The 23,163-nt window shown below is 49.9% G+C and overlaps 2 protein-coding genes across 2 annotated transcripts; both read left to right on the top strand.

Annotated features, from left to right (window-relative positions):
• Positions 1–114: 114 nt before the first annotated feature.
• Positions 115–2,799, top strand: EYB26_005692 (uncharacterized protein; the record flags this gene model as incomplete). The annotated part of the gene is made up of 4 exons (XM_054264975.1): positions 115–355; positions 458–1,765; positions 1,820–2,155; positions 2,222–2,799. The coding sequence occupies 4 exons, from the start codon at positions 115–117 to the stop codon at positions 2,797–2,799; spliced, it is 2,463 nt and encodes an 820-aa protein (XP_054120950.1).
• A 1,739-nt stretch (positions 2,800–4,538) lies between these two features.
• EYB26_005691 (uncharacterized protein) lies at positions 4,539–22,865 on the top strand (the record flags this gene model as incomplete). The annotated part of the gene is made up of 3 exons (XM_054264974.1): positions 4,539–10,151; positions 10,305–21,245; positions 21,387–22,865. The coding sequence occupies 3 exons, from the start codon at positions 4,539–4,541 to the stop codon at positions 22,863–22,865; spliced, it is 18,033 nt and encodes a 6,010-aa protein (XP_054120949.1).
• Between the last annotated feature and the right edge of the window lie 298 nt (positions 22,866–23,163).

Genomic DNA, 23,163 nt, shown 5'->3' with positions numbered 1-23,163 from the left:
CCTGAGTCTGCGCTGATTGTTTCAGCTTCAGGAGAAGCTTCTGCAGTTTCCCCTCGTTGCTTCATTTGCCCATCTGGACATCTTTTATCTGACATCTCCAACTTGTAACTCAGGATGTCATACACATACAGAGAACGAGATCGTGAATGGGATGAATACTCGCGGCCTTCTGAGCATCGTAGCTCTTATACGGTCAAGCGTTACGTCATCCCCTCAGACGATAGTCGTGATCGTGAACGAGATTTTTTCCGTCGTGACGATTCTGGTACCGGTGACCGTGAGTTGGTGATTCGACGTAGAACCGAGCCTTATGAGACCGATTATGAGGTCCGCCGCGAGTATCGCGAGCATGAGCGTAAGTGATATAACCAACCCCTGCAAGTTTGGCATCATACGTTTAACATGCGCCTCACATTTCGTGATATGATGATGAACTTTTGGCTAACATCAAGAATAGCACGTTCGATATATGAGCCTGATTATCAGGTTGTTCACCGTTCCGATGTCGAGAGAGACCCTCGGGATGTTGAATACTATTATCAAAGGCGTGTCCGTGAATACGACGACGATAGAGATCGCATAAGACGGGAGATCAGCCCTCATGACTCAGTTTCTCAAGTCAGCACTCGAAGACATCGTGATCGCGACTACAGTAGTGACGATAGCATGGTCTACATTCGCAAAGAGACTCGCGAATACGACGACGAGCCTCACCATCATAAACGCCACCTGGCTGAAGGCGCACTTCTCGCGGTAGGGGCTGCTGAACTTCTACGACACCGTAGCAAGAGCCAAGGCCGCGAAGTCTCAGGAGTCGTGGGCCGCGTTGGCAAGGATGTTGGCGCCGCTGCTTTGGGTGCGATTGCTGCCAATGCTGTGGAACATTATCGGGGCAAGAGCCACAGACGCTCCTCATCTGTAGATGATGATGAGCGCCGGCATCATCACCGTCACCGTCGCAGCCGCAGCCGCTCTTCATCTCATTCAAGAGCCAAGACTCTCGCAGGCATTGGTCTTGGCGCTGCTGCTCTTGCAGGTGCTGTCGCTTTAGCTCGAAACAGGACCCAAGATGACAGGCGAAGTCGTTCACGTCACCGCCGAAGATCGCAATCCCGCGGCGGTGATGCCGCTAGTAGGTCAAAGAGTCGAAACAAACACATGGCAGCGGCAGGTCTTGCGGGTGCTGCTGCTGCAGGTCTTATTGAGAGGGCTCGCAGTCACTCGCGTTCCAGATCCAAGAGTCGTCTAAGACAAGGTCTTCCTATCGTTGCTGCCGGATTGGGAACCGCAGCAGCGGCCGGTATCTATGAGAACTACAAAGCAAAGCAGGATCAGAGCGCAAAGGGGGAAAGACGCAGCTCCCGTGCGCGTTCTGGAAGTCGAGGTCAAGACTCTACTCTACCAGACCCCGCAAAAGAATCAGTCGGTCTAATTGAATACGGCCACGACCCGGTATACGGCAACATTCCTGCGGCAGATTACTACGGCCGCCCAAACAGCCAGCAAGGCTACTACAATGAAGCTGTTGTTCCTGCTGTTGGTAACAGAGACGGTCGTGACCGTGGGTACAGCACTTCTAGCTCAGGTTCTGACCGTAGTCACCGTCGCCGACATCGTCGACGAGAGAAGAAAGAGAGAAGCAGCAGCCGTATCCGTGACTTGGCAGAAGCTGGTCTTGCAGCAGCCGGTCTGGGTTATGCAGCCTCCAAGATCTCCGGCAACAAAAAGGATAAGAGCCGTCACAGTCGTGAACGGGAAAGCCGACGTAAGTTTGGAAGTTTTGAACATGCTAGAATGGGTAGTAGCTGACTGTCTGCAGGACATGATCATGACAACGACTCTTACGAAGAGCCATACGATCCAGCTCCTTACATGCCAACACCATCACCTGGAGCTCCAGGACCTCCAACAGAAAACTATTATCCGTACACAAATAGCTTTCCTCCACCACCAGGATCAACACCCAACCTTCCACCTACGTCGTATCATCCTGGTGAATATCCTCCTCCCCCCGCTCCTGGAGCTGTTCCACCGATGCACGAATATCCGCATCCACCTGGGGCGCCCCCCGGCAATGAACCTTACGCCCCACAACCACGTAGAGCTGATGAGAATGTGAGTGCCCCTTTTCTTGACTCTCATCACACGGCAGATGGTGGGTTTTGATAAGTCATATCTGCATGTTTGAGCAAATTTAATTGTAGCTAATACATTTTTACAGGTGTAAGGGGTCTGTCTGCACAGCCTTCTAGAACAGATTTGTCTCGTGATGGCCCTCATGGAAACTCAAGACGACGATCCGTTAGTGAACCAGAAACGTCATCGCATTCAAAAGCTGTTTCTTTCGACCTGGATGGCAACGCCAAAGCCGAGAAAGAGAAATCACGTGCCCATGAATCTGCCTCCGGGGGAGGATACGAGACGGATGATAGCGATTCAACAATCGATGGCAATGATCGAAGCCATCATCACCACCACCACTATCGCCACCCTCCTCCTCCATTGCGAAACTCACACTCGTCTAACTCATATGCCCCTACACCTAATAATGATATTCATTCCCATCACAATCACCGCCATCAAACATCAAAGCCCAATCCTGTTTCTCCTACTCGTTCTGCACCAAGGGATTCTTCTGATTCTGAAGCGACAATCGATCTACCTGATAGATTCGATGCGCAAGGCCGTAAACTGCCAGAAGAGGGCGATGTTCCTCTTGCAGACTCAGTGGAACACCTGTTGCAAAACATCTTCTCGAATGGGCGATCTCACGAGCGTTCAGCGAACAGGGTGTGGTAATTTACTTCTATTGTTCTATTGTTCTATTGTTCTATTGTTCTATTGTTCTGTGATTTTGATTTTTCCAAGCTCCTTGTTTTATATTGCTATCTACTTTCCTGTGATGATCAATTTACGGCCGCACTAATGATGTATGCGTTATGGAGGTTATGATGATTTACGAAGCTGAGATGATATATGTTATTATAATTGACCTTGTTTGTGGTTTCCGACAATATGCTCTTTTGTTCCAGTTTGTACTTGTGATGATAGATAATTTACGAATGAGATAAGTCAGTTTCCAGAGCAAATATCCGTTGCGCTCCCATGTCCCTCAATATATTGATACCTTATCAATGGAAGCAACCCTAATCATATCGAGCAGCCCTACTCCGTGACGCCACGCGGCAAATCAAGGGTATACGCCACTGTCAAACTGCAAGGGAAAACATTCCACGATCGATGCCGAGCTCGGTCCAATATTTAGACTCCTTGCGTTCTAGTAGACAAGACACAAGAAATGCAACCGGTACGAGATAACCGACTACTCCAATCGACCGTAAAGCGGAGACCTGTCCATGTTTTGCTTCGTATTTTCTTCTTCCAACGCTGTGATCACGAAGAATCCGATTGGCTTTGAGCTATAGTTATATATATAATAATATGTCACAGGAGAGGGCAATTTTCCGAATCCCGCAGCATACATGGATAATGAATATCAATAGATGTACATACTATGTAGTTTGCAAGTACTGTTATTGAAGTCCGTCAAGAACCGAGAAGTTACAGCCCATGCCGTGCATGTCGATTGACTAACTAGTTAACTACATGTCGTTCAAACATCCAATGCCATAATCGCTACGAGAATCTGTGGCAAAACGAGACTAGCGCAGACCGCTAATGGCGCACAGTCGGTCAGACTCCGGCTGAGTCTTTGACTGTCTTTCCCAAGCTAACTAACCCTGACCGATCCAGCGAGCCACCTCTTGGCTTCCGATCGTCACACTACGTATCTGTTAGCGACGAGACAACTGACACTACTCTGTATAACTAGTTATCTGTAGGTCTGAAACAGAATTGTCTGCAAGGATAGAGTGTTAGGGTAAGCCTGTCATGTCTACTCTTAGTTAACTAGTTATTGCATTCATACATCGTATTACAGAGCATCTTGATCGATCTACTCAGATCCTCGTCCACTGAGTTGTTGTCTGGTAACTACATAGCAGACCCACTGGTTGAGTTGGGGACTAACCCGAGTAGCGCTTAGAGTCGCCCACGGTTCAGCCAGCTTGTTTACCTTTCCCGAGGCCTCAACCAAAACAATAACAACATCCAAATCAAAACAACAACCCCCAAAGCTAACTACACCGCTTGGCTTGTTCCATAGTAACGCTGCTGTGTTGTTGCTGCGGTCGGACAAGATCAAGTCTGTTGCACTGCGAGCGAACAGGTGCCGAAGCCAAGAGCCACTTGGACATCATTCGCGCTCTTCTTACTGGCCTGTACTAACTAACTACTCCGTGGTAATAACGAGCAACTACCACGGCATCTCCCGCCACCTTCCCCAGCCTCGTGGTTCTGGCTCATCGTTTTTGTCTCTCCCTTCATACTTCCTCTGCGTACATACAGCATTCTATCCTAACGATTTACGACATTCCATCATCCCCCCCCTTCCCCGCTTTTCTCATCACATTCCATGGTCGAATACGCTTTGATTGTGCGATAAAGAGCTTATCGATCGCTCTATCGCATCGCCAAAAATGGTGTTCAAAGCTCTAATGGGCGGCGGCAGTCGCGACGACCTGAGCTCTCGAGGCTCCGTCCGTCGCAAGTCTTCCAACCCCGGTGGTGAAGACTCTTCTCGCACATCTTCGTCCCGCCGTCAATCGAAAATCTCTTCCGCTTCCAGCGTATCTTCCAGCCGTAGGTCAACACGGGGTGACGACCGTGACCGCGGCCTGGGAGATATAAGCGCCAGCCGAAGCATAACGGGAGACTCGACCACAACCTATGTTACAGCCGAACCAGGCTCATATGTTGATGAACCTTTAATAATTGAACGTACGCCTCGATCGGATCGCGGCGATGATCGGCAGAGGACAAGCCGCGATGGTGGTGATCGCGATTCGAGGCGAAAGTCAGAAAAACGATACTCGGAAGAGCGGTCGAGCAGAGATGACACAAACGGCCGAGATCGTACGCGGTCTCGTACAAAGTCCGGGGATACTGCTGCGCATTTCGCTGCTGAGATTGCGAACCCAGAATTCAATCAATTCCCCATGCAATATGATTCCTCTAATATACCTGGCACTGCGGCTCCTCATCATCCTCCGCTAGATTCGCATATCTCGCAACAATTTCCTGGACAATTACCAGAAACGACAACGCAGCCCTATATACCGCCAAATCCTGCAGGGTTTGCTGCCGATTACTATAATGATCAGGGCCAGTCAGTCGCCCACCAACCGGGAGTGCGCCCCCAGGCTCCAGACATTATCGTAGGTGCCGAACCTCATTTGCAACCGGCATCTCCCATGGCGAACCCTCCTCCCGAACCAAGCAGTCTTGGTCAAGTTGGCGCGGCAGCCGAGTACTATGCTGGCGACGATTCGTTTGCAACTTCGGCTGCCCCCGCCTCTTCAAAACCACCGAAACCAAGCAAACCCTCAAAGCCATCTTCTTCTAGACCTCCCAAGCCAACGTCTGCATCATCTATTATTGGGGAGGCGGCTACATTTGGTATCGGCTCGGAATTGATGAACCAGGCCAGCGTCAACTATCCCACGACGTCTGGTAGTCAGTCAAGACCTCCAGTGCAAGCAACAGGAGGTTCTTCGTCTTCCCACAATGGTGTAGGTTTGGCATTAGGAGGCGCGGCAGCAGGGGCTGCTGCTGCTTATATGATCAATCACCACAGCGATCACTCAAACTCAAATACGCAACACACTAACCACCATACCGAATCATATGGAATAGGCATTCCTACAACCGGAAACTATCAGCAGCCTTCCTTCCAAGGAAATACTGGTCCATATGCGCCACCCGGATATGCAAATCAGCCTCCATTGGGGCCTTCCTATCCTTCTGGAGGTATGCAGCCCGGATCGCTGGCTTATCATCAAAAACATCATGGACCGCTTTCTGCATTTGTCGACTTCTGGAGAGACCCGGAAGGAGTTGGCAAGTTTGAAGACTATACTGAGGCTATCGGAGTGTGCAAGTATTGTTTCGAGCCCGGCACTTCGTCCATAGACGCCCCGCGAAAGCATCACCATGACCGACGAAGGCGTTCCCCTGTCGTTGACAGATACGGCAGTAGCAGTCGAGTAAACAAGTTGACTCGTTACAACTCGTCTGAGGATGAGAGCCGACGCAAGAAGTCGAAAGGTAGTTCGTGGTTGGCTGGCGGTTTAGCTGGTGGACTTGCCGGCTATGTAGCCAAGTCCTTATTCAGCAGTAAAGACTTCGAGGATACCTATAGTGTGCGATCCGGTACTCGCGTCGAGTCATCGCGCCGTAATACCTACGACGAGGAGATTATGGCGTCTTCCAGCAAGGCTAGTTCCACATCCCGCGGCGTGATCTCGAAGAAACGATCGAGTGATGACAAGACTTCAGTGCCAAAAGACTCTAAATCTTATCGTTATTCACATCGCTCCTCTCGCTCGCGTTCACGGTCAACCTCTAGAGATCGCCGAACAAGTAGTGGTCTCAAAGAAGCAGCTGTTGGTGCGGCTGTTGGTGCAGCTGTCGGCTCTGCAATGACTGCAGCTGTAACGCGGTCTTCTGAGCGGAAAAGGAGTAAAGACAGATCTATGCAACGTCACAGAAGACGCCAATCTGACTCTTCAGGAAGCATCAACTTTGAGCGCTCCCGAGGACGTGGCAGATCTAGTCCCAAAAGTTTCAAATCATTTTTCACCGCTCCATCAGCTAATCGTCGTAAGAAATCTTCAAGGAAAGAACGGGGATTTTTCTCCCTTGGAAACTCGTCTTCTTCCTCCGGCGATTATGATCTAGCCTTTGGCGGCTCCGAGCTTTTTAGCTCGACAATAAGTGGTCGATCCAGCAGGTCGAGCAAGTCGGGCAGAAAGCAAAACGTCGACGCCGAGATCTTGGGCCTAGGGTTGGCAGCTACGGCGCTTGCGCGTTCATCATCACGCAAAGAGATATCACCTCGTGATCTTGCTCGGCCCCCAAACTACGGACGACCTACAAAAGTCGAGGATGATGAATGGGAAGATGCGGAATCTTCGGATTCTGCCATTTCTACGAACTTGGCTTATGGTGGAAGTGCAATTTTTGGAAGCTCGGAATCTGTTACTTCTGGATCATCCTTTTGGCCTAGGAGATCAAGCTCGCGCAAGCAAAAGAAAGCCCCGAAACAGTACTCACAACCTTCTCCTCCATCCAACGACTATCCCTACTATCCTAATGATTACGCTAGTCAAGGCGGCTCTAGCGGTAGAGGTAGTCTTCAGCAAGTCATTCCAGTTCCGACAAGCGACCCGACACGGTTTGATGTCGTGCGGATGTCGACATCTTCTTCTCCAAATATACAGCCTCCGTTGGTAAGGCCAGGCCCGATACCTCTTCAGCAGCCCCAGCCTTTTACCCCAGTGTCCCAATCGGTTTACTATCCTACCGTCACCGTACCCATAGATCCTCTTGTGCAACGCATTGGCCTGGAGGACCATTCGACCCGGGATATACCTCATCGTCGCAGAAACTCCTCTCCTGTTTTGCCCACAGTGCCTCTCGATGGACCGTCCCCAGGAATTCTCAAGCGGAGATCGACAGCAAAAGACTCGGCAACAGTTTCATTTGACCTCACGGAAGAACAGACAGACAAACAACAAGAAGTTGACCGCCGTGACAAAGAGCGCCTGGAGCGTCGGCGGAAAGAAGAGTTTGCTGTTTTGCGTGAAGAATCAGCTGAATTAGCCGAGCTTGAGCGCCGTCGTTTGGATAAAGAGAGGAGAAGAGAAGAACGCCGTCGCCGTGAAGAAGCAGAGGCTGAGGAGGCCGCTCGTGAGGCTCGACGAGAGCGACGCCGTAAGGAAGCGAAGATTGATGATCGCCCATCGGTCCTTTCGAATGGAGAAAGGAAGGACGTCGTGGAGGATGTGCCACCCAAGACTGACGAACGGAACGAGCCTTCGTCATCTGCATGGGTTACACCGGCAATTGTAGGTGCTGGCGCTGCTGTTGTCGCAGGGGCTCTAGCCGAAAAGGCATTCGAAGATGATCGGTCCAGTGCAACTACTAGTCGCCACGAAGAACGCCGAGAAAAACGGCGATCTGAACGGCGTAACGCCTCAGGAAGCCAATCAGAAGCGACAGAGGTCCCTCGTGAAGTGCCTACTCAAGCAGTTGTGAGAGAAGACGACGACGAGCACAAGGAGCTAGAACAGCGTATTGCCAGAATTGCCGCTTCACGTATTATCCAGAACCAGAGTCCTACCACCGCTCACGAGAGTTATGAAGATTTCTTCATGCCGGATGACTTACGACACCACGAAAATCATGAGGATTCCACCCCTAATATCGTCGAAATTGTTCCACGTTCCGAACGCCGCGTGGAACCATATCTTGGTAGTGATCTTGATCAGCCAGATCCATCGTGGCCACCTTTGGTCATTAATATCATCAAACCCACTCCCCCGGGCAGTTATGACGGTTCTGTGAGAGATGCTCATTCTCCTGTACCGACACCAGAGCCAATAGAGGAAGAGGAGCCGAAAGAAGAGGTTGAACCGACCACCGTCCGTCCAACCACTGGCTCTAGAGTTTCGTGGGGTGAATATCAATTCCACGAGTACGAAGTTGAGACACCTCTCTCGGATAGGGAAGAGCATTTTGAGGAGCCTGATCCCCACGATGCTTCCGTATCACACGAATATCATGACGGTGGAAAGAAATATGAGGCCTTCGTCGAAGAGCAGCCTGTATCTCGTGAAGTTGACAAGACTGAGTTCAACTCCAAACACTCAATGCCAGGTAGTTTTGATGACGCTGATGACACTGTTGCGTTCGCTGCCACACTTGCTGCTAGCGCTGAAATAGCCGGCTTTGGTTCCACTGTTGTGACCGATGATGCCAGATATTACGGCAAGGATCCCTTGTCGAAATTCAAAGACACCTATCAACCTCCTGGTGTCGAAAGTGTTACCGATCTTGGTGATGCTGTGTCAGTGCAATCAGGATCATCAAGAAAGGGAAACCGTGCACTGGAGTCTTTTGATTTCGAAGACGCTCATACCGACGTGAAAGAGTTGTCTTCAACTCCTTCCCAGTCAAGCAAAGATAGGCAAACTGGGACCCGGTCTATTGCCGTTACAGAGCCGGAAGATGTCACTAGGTCCGAGATTTCTGACCATAAGTCAAGCAAGGAATTGCGCGATGACACCGGCGATAGTTTGCCATCATCCCCTGTCAAAGATGAGAGCAAAAAGTCGAAGAAAAAAAAGAGACGATCCAAGACGCTAGACGATTTTGATATTGAATCGGAAGAGCGCTCATCACGACGATCCGCTTCAAGTGACTACTCCGAGAGTAAACGACAAGGCAAGTCCGACGATGTAGACTTTGAGGCTACATTGAAGCGAGTATCATCGGCACCTGTGACGGGCGATTGGATCGAAGAAGACAAGGAAAGACGACATCGAAAATCAAAACACAGTAGTTCAGACCGTACTGAATCGCTAGATGGCGTTCGATCTGTTGCCGCATCAGCGCCAGGAGTGGATGAGTTGGAGGAGTACAGGTCCCGCAGATCTTCTCGCAAGTCAAAAGATGATGACGAAGACCTCGAGGACGACAGCCGTTCTCTCCCCGATGAAGACGACGACGGAGAAAGGCGTAGACGGCGCAAACATAAACGACACAGCGGAAACTTTGATGACGCAGCCTCGGTAGCCTCCTCGCCAGCAAAAATAGATGAGACTACTCGCGAGAAGCGTCGCTCACGTGAATCATCGACAGCCTCCCCTCAGCGGTCGAGAGAACCCGAGAAGAAGAGCGGTGGACTTTTCGGCAGTCTTTTCGGGTCAAAGACAAATCTAGAACGATCTTCATCTACTTCAGGAAAACGTGAAACACAGTCAGAGATTGGTGTTGACGAAACTACGTCTGAGCGTAGACGCAAGAAGAAGTCTTCTTCGCGTAGCAGCTTGAGTGGTGATGGAATTGATGGATGGGATGCGGCAAGCGAAGCCGCACAATCTTCAATGGATCTCTCTCAGCCAAGTAAGGCCCTGGACGGCGAAGGTGAAGAGAACGAGAGTCAATCATCCCGAAGAAAGAGAAGAGAGCAAAGGCGGCGGGACAAGTATGAGGAGATTGTTGATTCGGCTCGCGATGCATCAGAGAAGGTAGATCTCTAGTCCCTTTTTCTATTGTCATTTTTCTTGTGTGGAATATGGCTTGTACAATCTATTACATGTGTTACCCAAAGACATTATGGTGCGATTCTTTTCTACGTAATGATCATTTGCTAAAGTTTTTTATTCTCTTTCTTCGTATAGGATCGACATACCACCGCCGACGATCAGGATGACGACAAGAAGTCTTTTTTAGGGATGCGCCCCGAAATGCCACCGGTAAATAGTCTCGAAGAAGATTCGACTAGAGAATTCGTGGGTGGTGCTTCGGGGCTAGCTATTACTACACCAGCACTTGGGCCTGGCGGCATGAGTATCGAAGATCAGCTGCAGGATGTAAACCAGCGTCTCAGAAGCCGTTCCGTATCCCCTTCGACGGCTGAAAAGACGTTCGAGTTGGTTCCCAGATCTCTAAGTCGACCAGCTTCGCCCGGAGGTAGCAATCAAGAAGAGAAGGAGTTGAGAGCACGACGTTTGTCGCTTTTGCGAACGAGCGATTCGTCTACGGCTGTTCCTTTGCATTTCCGGAAGCCACCTACATCGCCCAATAGCTCCCGACGTGTCTCGATGACCTCCCCTGCGCAATCGCCTAGTTCACCACGACCAGGTCATCGACGCCCTAATTCCGTTGAGTTCAAGAATGTGCGTGAGATTCGCCCACTCTGGCTCGTCGAGAGACACAGCACCAGCAAACTCGACGTGGAACCTGAGGGACCCTTCCCCTCCCTTCCATCCAGCAAGACATCATCCCGCAGTCCGTCCGTCGAAAACCTCCGCGAAGGCTTCGACGACGGCGAAGACGCTGTGACGGGTTTCTTCATGGGTGGCGGTGACTCAGCCTACAGCTGGGGTCGCAAACCCGTCGATCTCCGCATCTCCACGGACCAATCACCCGCCGATGAAGACGATTTCCTAAACTCACAACAAGCGACTCCTACAGCTGAAACGTACAACGACAACAGCAATGACAGTAACAAGCAGTTTGGTCCGCCGCCGATCAAAAAGGAGAAGCCGAGATATGAGTTCCATTCGCCGTCAGAGCTGCTGCAGGATCCGAATACGTATCAGTCTATGGTTCCTGAGCTTCCGGAGTCGTTGGATCGGTTGCCTTCCGTTGCGGGGTCAGAGTTGGGTGGGAAGGAAGTTGAGTTGAAGTTGGAAACACCTGTGGTGGAATCGACAAGGGAAGTTGAAGAATCGTTGACATCACATGAGGATCGACCCAAGGAACAGAACGGCGGTCTTTCATCATTCCTGGCAGGTGCAGGCTTTGCCTCTGTGGTTGATACGGCTGTTTCTGCTGCTGTTCGTGACACGGAACCAACCGCAAAGCACGTCGATGAGCATGAACCGACTTTAAAGGAACTTAATGAGGATCCTGTTCGTCTGGAGCAAGTGCCAACTTCATCTAAGCCCGAAAGTGTTGGAGGCTTTGGCAACATTGTGGATGCTGCAGTTGCGGCTGCGGTCTCGAAGCATGTTTCTCATGATGATGTAATTGATTTTGATCATGATCAATCCATCAAGGCAAGCGAAAATATTGCACGGGAACACACTCCTTCTTCCAACGCTGGCCTCTTCGCAGGCAATGTGGATGCCGCTGTCGTAGCAGCTGCTGGTGAAGACCTCGCGGAAGCAGGCCTAGCCAAAGATGTTGAAGTACAAGAGTCTGCCGCGCAAGGCCAAGAGACGGAAGAAATTCCTCCTCCTGAACCTACCGTCGAAGAAGACTCCAAGACTGTCGCCGAAGAAGTCGGCTCCGGTACCTCCAAGAAGCAGAAACGGAAAGACAAGAAAAAGAAAAAGAAGAGCAAAGATCTCGACGCTCCTGCTGATGACAATGATGAAGTCGAGACGACGACCACGACCACTGCTTCTATTTCTATAGTTGAATTAGACTCTTCCGCACAACCCGAGCCAGTCGCGGAACGGGCCGCAGAACCAATCGATGAGCCTTCGACAGTTGCAGAACAACAACAACAACAACAACATGTATCGGAAGAGATAGAAATCAAGGATAATACTCCAGAAATTTCGAACGATCAACTGCTTGCTGCTGAATCTCAGGTTGTCGTTGAAGAAACTACTCGTGAAATCGAACTTCCCAGCTCAAATGTGGGGACTGAAGCGGTCACCGCATCTGCGGAGAACGAACAGACTACTGCAAGCACCAATGATCAATCACCACATGTGGCAGCGGTGCCTGAAGATGAAGGATCTGCTTCTGTGGCAGCAACGGCCTCGAAATCTTCAAAGAAGAAAAAGAAGAATAAGAAAAAATCTCTTAGTTTATCGGAATCGGTTTCTAGTGAGACACCCGAAGCTGCTTCGAATGAACCACAGGTTGATACTTCTGTGATTGTCACTGAGGAGCCAAAGTCAATTGATGAGCCAGCTGAGGAGAAGCCTGTGCCTGAAAGTTCTTCTGCGAGCATGCCGGCTGAGAATTTGGAAGTCACTGCTACTGAGGATGTGACTCCTTTCGAGGAGAAGCAACAACCGGAGCCTGAAGTATCAGAGTCTGTCGAGAAGTCTGCATCTGTTGAAGGTGATGCTGTTGCTGTCGAGCAGGATTCCCAGGTAACCTCAGGTATTGAACAAAACCAATCCCCCGACAGTCCCGTCGATGAATGGTTTGACTCAGCAGAGACCGCAGAAGTACAACCAACTGAACCAGTGGAAATAGCGCAAGAGGCTGCACCTGCAGACAAGGAAATACAGACCCTAGAAGTCTCTCAAGATACCACCGCTAGTGCTGAGCCAGTTGAGACAAAGCAGGAGGAAGAGCCAGTTACAACTTCATCAAGCAAGAAGAAGAACAAGAAAAAGAAGAAGGGTCAGTCTTTGTCTATTGATGAGACCGCTCCACAAGAGACGACTCAAGAACCTTCTGAAACAGCCTTCCAGTCACAGCCCGAGAGTGCAGAAGCCCCTTCTCATGAGGGTGAAGTTGTACAGCCGGGTGATTCTGAGAATCAATCCAAGGACGTCGAGGAAGCGCTCGCAGAATCCTCTGGATCCTTGCCTGTTGAAACCGAAGAATCCGCGCCAAAGACAGATGATATTTCAATATCTGCTGTTCCAGAGGTTGAGTCAACAACTGAAGTTTCCGAAGCCGTGGCCGAGGCCGTGACGGAAAGCGAACCGTCAGTAATCGCACCCGAGCAGACCGAAGAGGCCATCGAACCGCAGACAATCGATGCTCCTGCCGAACTTGTTTCATCCGAAACATATCCTTCAGAGGCTGATACCATCTCTTCTGATCAGTTAACAAAGGAGATTGAAGCAGCAGAAGCGACGCCAACCCAAGAAATTTTCGAAGAAGTCTCTTCTACGCTTACCAAATCAAAGAAGAAGAAAGGCAAAAAGGGAAAACGAGTGTCTTGGGCTGAAGGAGCCGACTTTGCTGTAATGTCCGAGCCTGAGACTCCCGCATCTGAAGAGACCGCGCCTGTGATAACTTCGGAAGAGCCTTTGCCTACCGCCGAAGAAGAAACAGTGGTACCTGCGTCTGCCGAACCTGAACTCCCCATTGAAGCTGAGGCTGAGACCTCGCGGGAAGTAGAGGCAGATGTGCCAACACCAGCAGAGACTATTGATTCTGCTGGCCCCTCAAGCGTCGATGCTGAGCCTGCTCTAACCTTCGAGCCATCTTCTACTCCTGAATTTGTGGAGAAAGAACGTTCTACCGAAGCTCAACCCGAACAAAAAGTTGAAGAAGTAGAGAACCTCGAGGACCAGCCTATCTCCTTACTATCCGATTTTTCCCAGCCAGGCAATGCCAAAGAACTGCCTGAGGAGGAAGCCGATCAGTCCGAATCGGCAAGCTCAAAGAGCAAGCGGAAGAAGGACAAGAAGAAGGATAAGAAGAAGAAAAAAACTGCCGAATTAGCTCTTGCAGCGGATGAGGAACCATCTCAACCATCTGAGACGCCTGTCGAGGAACTTGCCAAGGATGTTGTTGAGCAGACTCCTGCCGAAGTTGCAGAACCTACTGAGTCGATGGCCGTTGAGCAGCTCGCTGCAGAGGAGAAAACGGCAGACATTGTCCCTGCAGAAACTGCAGAACCTCAAATTCCTGAAGTCTCAGAGCCTATTGAATTGACTCCTGTTGAGCAGCCAACCACAGATGAGAAATCGACAGATGATGTTCCTGCGGATGCTCCAGAACCTCAAGTCGCTGAGACCTCAGTGGCCATCGAGTCAACTCCTGCAGACCAGCCCATCGTCGAAGAACAAATCCCAACCACTCTTTTGGAAGATGCCTCAGAACCCCAAACTCCTGTCACTGCAGATGAGGTGAGGTCTACTGATATTCCACAAGAAGATGACTTGGTTCAGGAATCCTCCAAATCCAAGAAGAAGAAGGATAAAAAGAAGAAAAAGGCTGCTGCTGCTGCTGTGGCAATTCTCTCAACAGAACAAGTTCCACCTGAAACGCCAGTCACTGAAGAGGCCAAGGAAACTACCGACACCTTGGTTTCTGACAACGCGGAAAGGACAGAAGATGCTAGTGTCGAAGAACCCAAGCTGGATGATGCAAAGGAGATTAATGTTGAAGAGCTGGTAGCAGAGCAGATCTTAGAGGAGCCCGTCCAACAATCCACCTCAGAACCTGCTCAGGAGACTGTCCAAGAGCCTGTGGGAGAGTCTGTTCAAGAGCCGGTTGAAGACCCCGTTGAAGAACCTGTCCCGGAGCCTGTCCCGGAGCCTGTGGAAGAGACGAAGGTCGTGGATCTTGCAGACGATGTGCCTACCCAAGAGACTTCTAAATCCAAGAAAAAGAAGGATAAGAAGAAGAAAAAGGCCGCCGAGGCTCTCCTGCAAGAAGAGGAATTACTCAAGGAGGAACCTTCAGATTCTTCTCCAACTACGCCTGTCGAAGCTCCTGAACAGATGGAGTCGGCATCTCAAGACCATCAACTTCCAGATGAACAGAAGACGGAAGATGACATTGCTGCCTCAACGGAAGACCCTCAACCAACTGAAGTTTCCGCGGAAGAAGTGAAGACTCCTGACGTCACAGAGAATGATGAGTGGCCCCAAGAGACCTCCAAGTCCAAGAAGAAAAAAGACAAGAAAAAGAAAAAGGCTGCAGCGCTTCCCTTGGATGAAGAGCCGACTCCATCCTTACCAGTCGTCGAAGAGGCGGAAGCAAAGCCCATTGAAGCTGAAGCTGAAGCCGAAACGCCTGAACCGCAAGAACTACCTGTTATCAGCGAGGTGACAAAGGAAATCACTGAAGAGCAGACTGCAGAGCCTCAGACTGCAGAAATGCCCGTCGAAGACGTGAAGCCTGTTGACAATGCTGAAGACGATGACGGGGCGCAGGAGACTTCTTCAAAGTCGAAGAAAAAGAAGGACAAGAAGAAGAAAAAGACGGGGGCAGCTCTTCCTTGGGATGAACCTCAAACACCTGTCAATGAAGATGTAGCGGAAACGGTCGAGACTTCAATGCCCGAGACACAAGATTTACCTGCTGTGGAGGAACCGAAATTAGAGTATGTTCCTAACGACAAGGATGTAGTAGCTGAATCTACAGAATCTCCCGTTGATGCTGTATCAACCGAGTCACAAGATTTGCCTGTTGCGGTGGAAACAAAATCGGAGGAAGCACTCAAAGACCAAGATGTACAACCTGAGATTGCAGAAACTCCCGTTGAAGATGCCAAGGAGATTCCTGTTGCAGAAGACGAGTGGGCTCAGGAGACTTCTTCCAAATCAAAGAAGAAAAAAGACAAGAAAAAGAAGAAGGCGGCCGAAGTACTCCCATTGGACGAAGAGCCCGCTCCATCGGAAAAGCCTATTGATGACCAACCTCCTGTTGATACCGCGCCCTTGGTCTCCCAGGCTCCAGAAGAAACCATCGTGGATGACAAGAAACCAGACGATTCTACCGAAGTCCAAGGCACAGAGACTCAGATTCCTGAAACACCTGCAGAAGAGACGAAGCAAGTTGATACTCCCGAAGACGATAGCTGGAGTCAAGAAACCTCGAAGTCAAAAAAGAAGAAAGACAAGAAGAAGAATCGAAAGTCGCTTCAATTAGAGGTCGCCCAGGAGGAAAGCACGCCTGATGTTGCTGTTGAAGAGACAAAAGACACCCCCGAGACTACACCAGCTGTTGAGGCCGCTCCCGTTACTGAGGATGTTACGGCAGCAGTTGACGAACAAACGGAGGTCGACACTGCTGATTTGCAAACGCACGCAGTTCCACAAGAAGAGTCTGCCCCAGTTCAGGCTGAGATCATTGAAGATGAAGGCTCTACTTCCAAGTCTAGCAAGGCTAAGAAAAAGAAGAACAAGAAGAACAAGTCCAAGGATGAGCCAATGCCATGGGATGAAGAGCCTTCAGTCAAGACGCCAGAGATTCAGCAGGAACCCGTTACTGATCAGCCAGTTACAACCGATGACGCTCCCATCGTAGAGTCTGCTCGTGATCTAGAGACAGATGAAATTGTTGAGTCTACAGAACAAGAAAAGCAGGAGTCCGAGCAGCCTACTGAAATCATTGCAGAAGGTGAAGGGCTTCCCGTGAGCACGCATGCAGAGACTTTGGAGTCCACCATGCTTCCACAATCAGAGCAGCCTCAACTGCCTACGGGTGAATCTGTTTCAGTCCAGCCCGAAGAATCGGCAAACCAAGACTCGTTGAACGCTACAGAACTTGCAGAGCTTCAACCTCCTACAGACATCACAGAGACTACCGACGCTGTCGAGGAGAGCCTTCATGCTCCCCCAACCCCTGTCGTGCTTGAAGACACAACTACAAACGACAACGAATCATCGCAAGCCAAGTCTGGGAAAAAGTCCAAGAAAAAGAAAAAGCGTGATTCATTGGCTTGGGACGATGAAGCTACAGAGCAACAGGAATCTTCGACAGCTCCTATCGCAGTTGAGGGCGGATATGAGATTCCCTTGAACGACTCGCAAGAAAAGCAGCCCGAGCCGGCGTCTACTGAGGAGATTCAGTCACAGCAAGAACCAGCTATTCAAGAATCCAAGGACCTAGACTCTGTTGATGCTAATGCGGATCTGGAGAACGAAGGTTCGGCTGCAGTTACAGAACCGACCAGGCAACTATCTGCAAAGGAGAAACGAAAGGAAAAGAAGAAACAGAAACGTTGTACACTTGACCTGGCGGACGAACCAAGCCCTGCGGTTGCAGACGATATCCCTGAGGTGACTGCATCCGTAGAACCACCCATGCTGGATGATCAACAAAAAGACGACACAGAAGCTCCAGATGACTTTGCGCCGGTTGGGAAGAAGAAGGGTAAGAAGAACAAGAGGCAATCGGTAAGCTGGGAGGAGGAGATCATTCAAGCGGTCGCCGAGGAGGAACCGAAACCCGACGAGACTGAACAAGCGACCGAAGAATCCGACTCGAAAACCCCGCCTCTAAACGAAGATCTCGAATCGGGACCAAGTCAAACAGAGAATGAACTGCAGGAGACGCCTGTTGAAGTCGAGGGTAAAGAAACTTTTCAGTCTTCCGAAGAGACTCACACCGACCAGAAAGAGAAAGATTTCGATTGGACTGATAACATGGTGTCTCCGCAGGTACAATCTCAGACAGAAGAATCTCCCTTCCCGGTTCGTTTCCCGATTTCTGATGAACGCGATGATCCCGACCAAATCCACCCTACTACTACTGTAGATGACTCTCAGAGCCACGAAATTGTAATTCCTGACACTGTGGTGGAAGATCAACTCCCAGCTGCTGGACAACAAGATGAAGGACCAACAGAACTCTCTACACCTGATGTTCAGTCCGTCAAACAAGAGGCAGAGGATATTGACTGGACAGCTTCGAAAAGCTCAAAAAAGAACAAGAAGAAGAAGAAACAAAAGTCAATCGCCACTATGCCGGATGAAAGTATAATCACCGAAGAGAGTTCTCCAAAGACTCCGCTTGAACAAGACGACAATCCCAACACAGAACCCGAATTTGTCCAAACTGATCAACCGAGGGAAATTCAAGAGGAGCATGCCGTTGTTGAAGACTCGCCCCTAATCCCAGACTCGGTGTCTCTACAAGTTGTCGACAATGAACAACCGAGAGAAACTCAAGAAGAACCTTCCGTTGTTGAAGAGGTGCCCCTGGTCTCAGAGCCAGCGCCTCCGATGGAAGCCATTGTCGAAGAAGAGTTCAAACCTTCCAGTTCCAGCAAGAAGAAAGGCAAGAAAAACAAAAAGAAGTCTGATGCCTGGTCACTTGAAGAGCTTGGCGAGTCCATTGAAAACAAGAATATTGATCAACTTCCTGCCCAGCAATCAAGTGACTCAGTCGAAGAGGTAATTGCGATTGATAGTGACAAGACTGAAGTGCCGGAAGAAACACCACTCGCACCAGAACCAGCACAAGAGGAGATTGTGGAGGATACGACTGTGATTCCTAAGGAAATACAGGAAGAAAAAAGTCTCCCGCAAGAAGAGCTTCTCGAAAGCGAGACCGCACTAATTCCTGAACTCCCTAGTCGCAAGTTGTCAAAGAAAGAAAAGAGAAAGATGAAGAAAGGGAAGAAGATAGATCTTGAGGAAGAGGAGCCAGTTGCGGATATTGTTGAGGAGGAGCAAGCAGAAACTGTCATCAGCGAGAAGGTTCCAGAGACTGTTCAAGAGAAACTCGATAGCGTGCCAGCCATTGATGACACTCCTATTATCGATGAGAAGCCTGCTGAAACAGAATTAGTCGTCGATGAGGCTTTTATTCCAATCGAAGAACAGCAGGTTGCCGATGAGAACCCTGCTATTACAGAGCCCTCTACCACTATCGAAGAGCAGCAGGTTACGGACATGAAGCCTGCAGAGCTTGTCCTTGAGGAAGTTCCTATCAGTACCGAAGAACAGCAGGTTGCCGATGAGAAGCCTGCTATTACAGAACCAGTTCTTGAGGAGCCCTCTACCACTATTGAAGAGCAGCAGGTTGCCGACACGGAGCCTTCAGAGCCCGTCCTTGAGCAGGCATTTACTACTACCGAAGAGCAGGTTGCTGATAAGGAAGTTGCGATTGCACCTGCTCGGGAAGAGCCAGTTACGCGCAAGCTATCCAAGAAAGAAAAAAGAAAGAATAAAAAGCGCATGACAGAGAACTTACCAGCAGAGGAGCCACTTGAGGTCAGTAGCACAGATTTTGCACCTCAACTGGATGCTGTTGAGCCTGTTACCACCGATGAGCAAGAAAAGAGCCCGCTTGGTGATGTCGCTGTTGAGGAGCCTACTGGTGTTGAACAATCTGAACACGCTCATGTATCACTCGATCCATTTGGTGTGCCAGAAGCCGAAGACGAGGGTCAGAATGATGCCTCTGTCGATTGGATAACCGACACTGATGTCACAGATCGAAAATCTGAGTCAAAACTCGACGCCGATGCAGCGCTTCGTACACGCCAATTAGAGCAAGAGGCTGATCTTGCTGTTGCTGCTTCTCTCTTTGGAGAATCCGCAGAACCAGAGCCGGAACAAGTTGTTTCACTCCAGTCTTCCAAAAAGCAAAGGGGCAAGAAGGGCAAGAAAGACAAGAAGAACGCTCAACCTGAGAAAGGAACTCCTAAGGATACTACTATTACTCCTCAACCTGAGGCAGCTCCAAAGGAAGAGATTGTACAGGAGGAAAAGCACGATAGGAATCCTTCTGGATCCGCTGAAGCAATCTCGCGTTCTTGGCCCTCAGTTGAATTTGACAATGACTTGTCTCGAACGTACTCTGCAGACAAAAACATGCACAAGGACAATGAGCTCGAACCTGAACGTCCAATTGAGGTCTCAGCACAGGACTCGGTATCTATGATAGACGACTTCCGAGCAAAAGGGCCTCATGAGGAAACCCCAAGATCAATATCGGAAAACCAGGTGGTCGATGTAGAAAAATCATCTCAACGAGGACATCGAAGTCATTCCCCCAGTCAAAAAGAGGATGTGGATATGATAATTTCTACTACAATGACTGCTGCAGGTTTCTTTCCTTCCACAGTCACAGCGCCTGCAGAAAACAATGCGTTTACGGATATACAGTCTACGAGTGGAATGTCAAGGGAACTATCTGATTTCTACGAGCATCGTGATGTATTCAGTGATGGGCATTCGAAATCCTCCTCAATTACAACCATTGAGGCTCATAAGGAAGGAAAAAAGTCAAACAAGATCGTCGACCTCTTTCCAGGCCTCGAAAGAGTTAAGTATCGAAAGCCTTCTCCCAAACCACACGAAAAGAAGGCCGGTAATACCCTTACTGTGGAAGAGCGGAGCTTGCCAACAGAAACTCCTGTCAGGAGTCTCAAGAAGACCCAGTCAACCCACCATATCTCGAGTCGCGAGTTGCCTGCCACTATCGAATCAACATCCAAAGACCGATCTGCCTCACTTCTCTTTGACTCTTCTCCATCAACCAGGCTAGAACCCACACCTGATACTACACGAAGAATATCTTCATCCCCAAATCGATTACAACATCAAACATCCAGCGGCTCTCTACACCGTACGCAGTCGATCCATGGCCACCACTCGGGCACATCACGCAGCTGGCAGCTTGAAGACGAACTTACACCGACTAAAAGAGCAAGTAGCCAATCTCCACAACCTCTTCTACACCGTGACAACCTTGAAGGTCTTTCTCCGCCACGAACACCTCTTGATCCCATCAAGGAACATGACGGCCCTCGTTTACCGTCGCCTTCTCCACGACTTGTGGTTGGAGAAGGACCATACAAGCTGGAGCGACCGGACAGCCGTAGCAGCGTCAGAAGCTCGCGGTCCCTACGAAAGGCCAATCGCAGCATCAGCGGTGATCTTCGAGCAGTGGCAGCAGCTTCACAAGCCCAAGAACAACGGTCTAACCACGATTGGCCTAGCGCCGATGTCGATAAGGATGGCCACAAAAATGGAAAGGCTGGGCGCCAAGAAGTGGGGCATCCCCAGCCACTCAACCCAGCAGAAACCCACAACGACCTCCTGCATGACAACAATGACAACCACAACGATGACTTCGACCGCCGACGTCTCGAAAACATTCCTTCTTCCTCATCATACGATCCGGTAACCGATAAGGGCAAGCGCCCTGTCCGAGGCATGTCTGATGTCTACGTAAGTTCCACTACTGATTTGTTTGTCGCTTGATGCTTTGTTTTGCGGACTTCTTGATGCGTTCGTTCGTTCAATCATGCGTTGTATTCAGCTGCTATTTCAATGTTCAGTCATCCGCGACTAACCTCTCTGCGCGCACAGGAGGGATGGGGCGAGACTCCAAACTCACCGCGGTCGCCGACCCGACCACCCAGCGTTAGGCGCCGCCAGAGCATGCAACATCTCCAAGAACTCGAGACAAGACTAGATCAATTGATTTCCGAAAATCGATTGCTAGCCGCGGCAAAGGATGCGGCCGAACAAAGGCTATCGCGCGTGGGTCTTGCTCGTCGCAAAAGCGACCAAGCTCTTAATACCAGCAATGCCGACCTGAGAGATAAGGAAGCCGAGATTGCACGATTGACAAGTTCATTGGAATGGATGCAAAGCGAGGTGCAAAGGTTGACAGACGAGAATGAAGCGGTAAATGCGAAGCACACCGAACTGACTGCGTCGCATGTCCGTGAAGTTGATGGTCTCCGTACCCGTCAGCTCGAACTTGCGTCGGGTATGGAAGGAATTGTGCGCGAACAGATATCCGCAGCTTTGGCAGAAAAAGATGCAGAGCTTCGTCGACTTCGTGACGAGCTTGCTGCAGCCCGCCAAGCAGTACAAGAATTACAACAACAGATTGTCGCAGCAACAGCGGATGATGTACTCTCTATCCACGACGAGGACTACTTTGGCAATTCATGCCAACGTCTGTGTCAGCATGTCCAACAATGGGTTCTGCGATTCTCCAAGCATTCCGATCTTCGCCGTTGTCGTCCGTTATCCGAAATACGAAATACCAATGTTGCGGATCGATTTGACAATGCTATTTTGGACGGCTCGGATATCGATACAATACTCGCTGACCGAGTGCGTCGTCGCGATGTGTTTGTCGCCGTTGTGATGGCTATGATTTGGGAATACGTCTTTACTAGATACCTATTTGGCATGGATCGGGACCAAAGGCAAAAACTCAAACTTCTCGAAAAGCAGCTATCAGAAATCGGACCTCCACGAGCTGTCGCTCATTGGCGCGCTCTAACATTGACTCTACTCGCCAAGCGTCCATCATTCGCGGAACAACGCGTCAGAGACACCGAGGCCGTTGCCCTCGAAATTATGGAGACTCTATCTCAACTCCTACCACCTCCTCAATCGGCTCAAAGCCAGCTTCTCGAGTCACTGAGAGGGGTGCTCCGGCGTGCAGCCAACTTGTCCATCGAAATGAGGACACAACGCGCCGAATACGTGATGCTACCACCTTTGCAACCAGAATATGACACAGAAGGCGACCTAGCTCGGCATGTGAGCTTCGATGCATCCTTGATGAATGAACGCAGTGGAATCTACAACTCCAATGAAATGCTCGAATCGCAGGGCACTCCAGTCCGCTTAGTGTTGTTCCCACTCGTCGTCAAAAAGGGAAATGACTTGGGAGATGGCGACGACAAAATCGTTGTCTGTCCGGCTCAGGTTCTTGTACCCTGGCCCGAAATTGAAAAGCCTCGTGATCGTGATCGCATGTCTACTTTGGGCAATCGATCCGTGTCAAGCGTGGTGCCTTCCGTTGACATGAGCAATATGATTTGAACCAATTTCTCTTCTTGATTTTCTGTCGATTTGTTCACTGGCGCAAGACGGTGGCTACTTGTTTCTATAATTTACCTCGTCGACCACAGCTCGCCCACAGTATTGGAACGAGTCCAATCGAGCAACCCTCTAACACCCAGGGCGTCACACCTGGACTGTTGCTGACAATGCAAAGGTTGATGTGGAGTGTGGTCATACATTTGGAATTGCAGTTACTGCTGTTTAATATTTGGCGTGAGAATATATTACATATGGGAAGGATTGGATATGGCGTGATGCATTATTTTTCTTATATTTT

Source organism: Talaromyces marneffei, chromosome 4, assembly GCF_009556855.1.
Source record: "Talaromyces marneffei chromosome 4, complete sequence".
Taxonomy (NCBI): domain Eukaryota; kingdom Fungi; phylum Ascomycota; class Eurotiomycetes; order Eurotiales; family Trichocomaceae; genus Talaromyces; species Talaromyces marneffei.
Note: the sequence above shows the minus strand (reverse complement) of the source record. Positions and strands in the feature narration are given on the sequence as shown.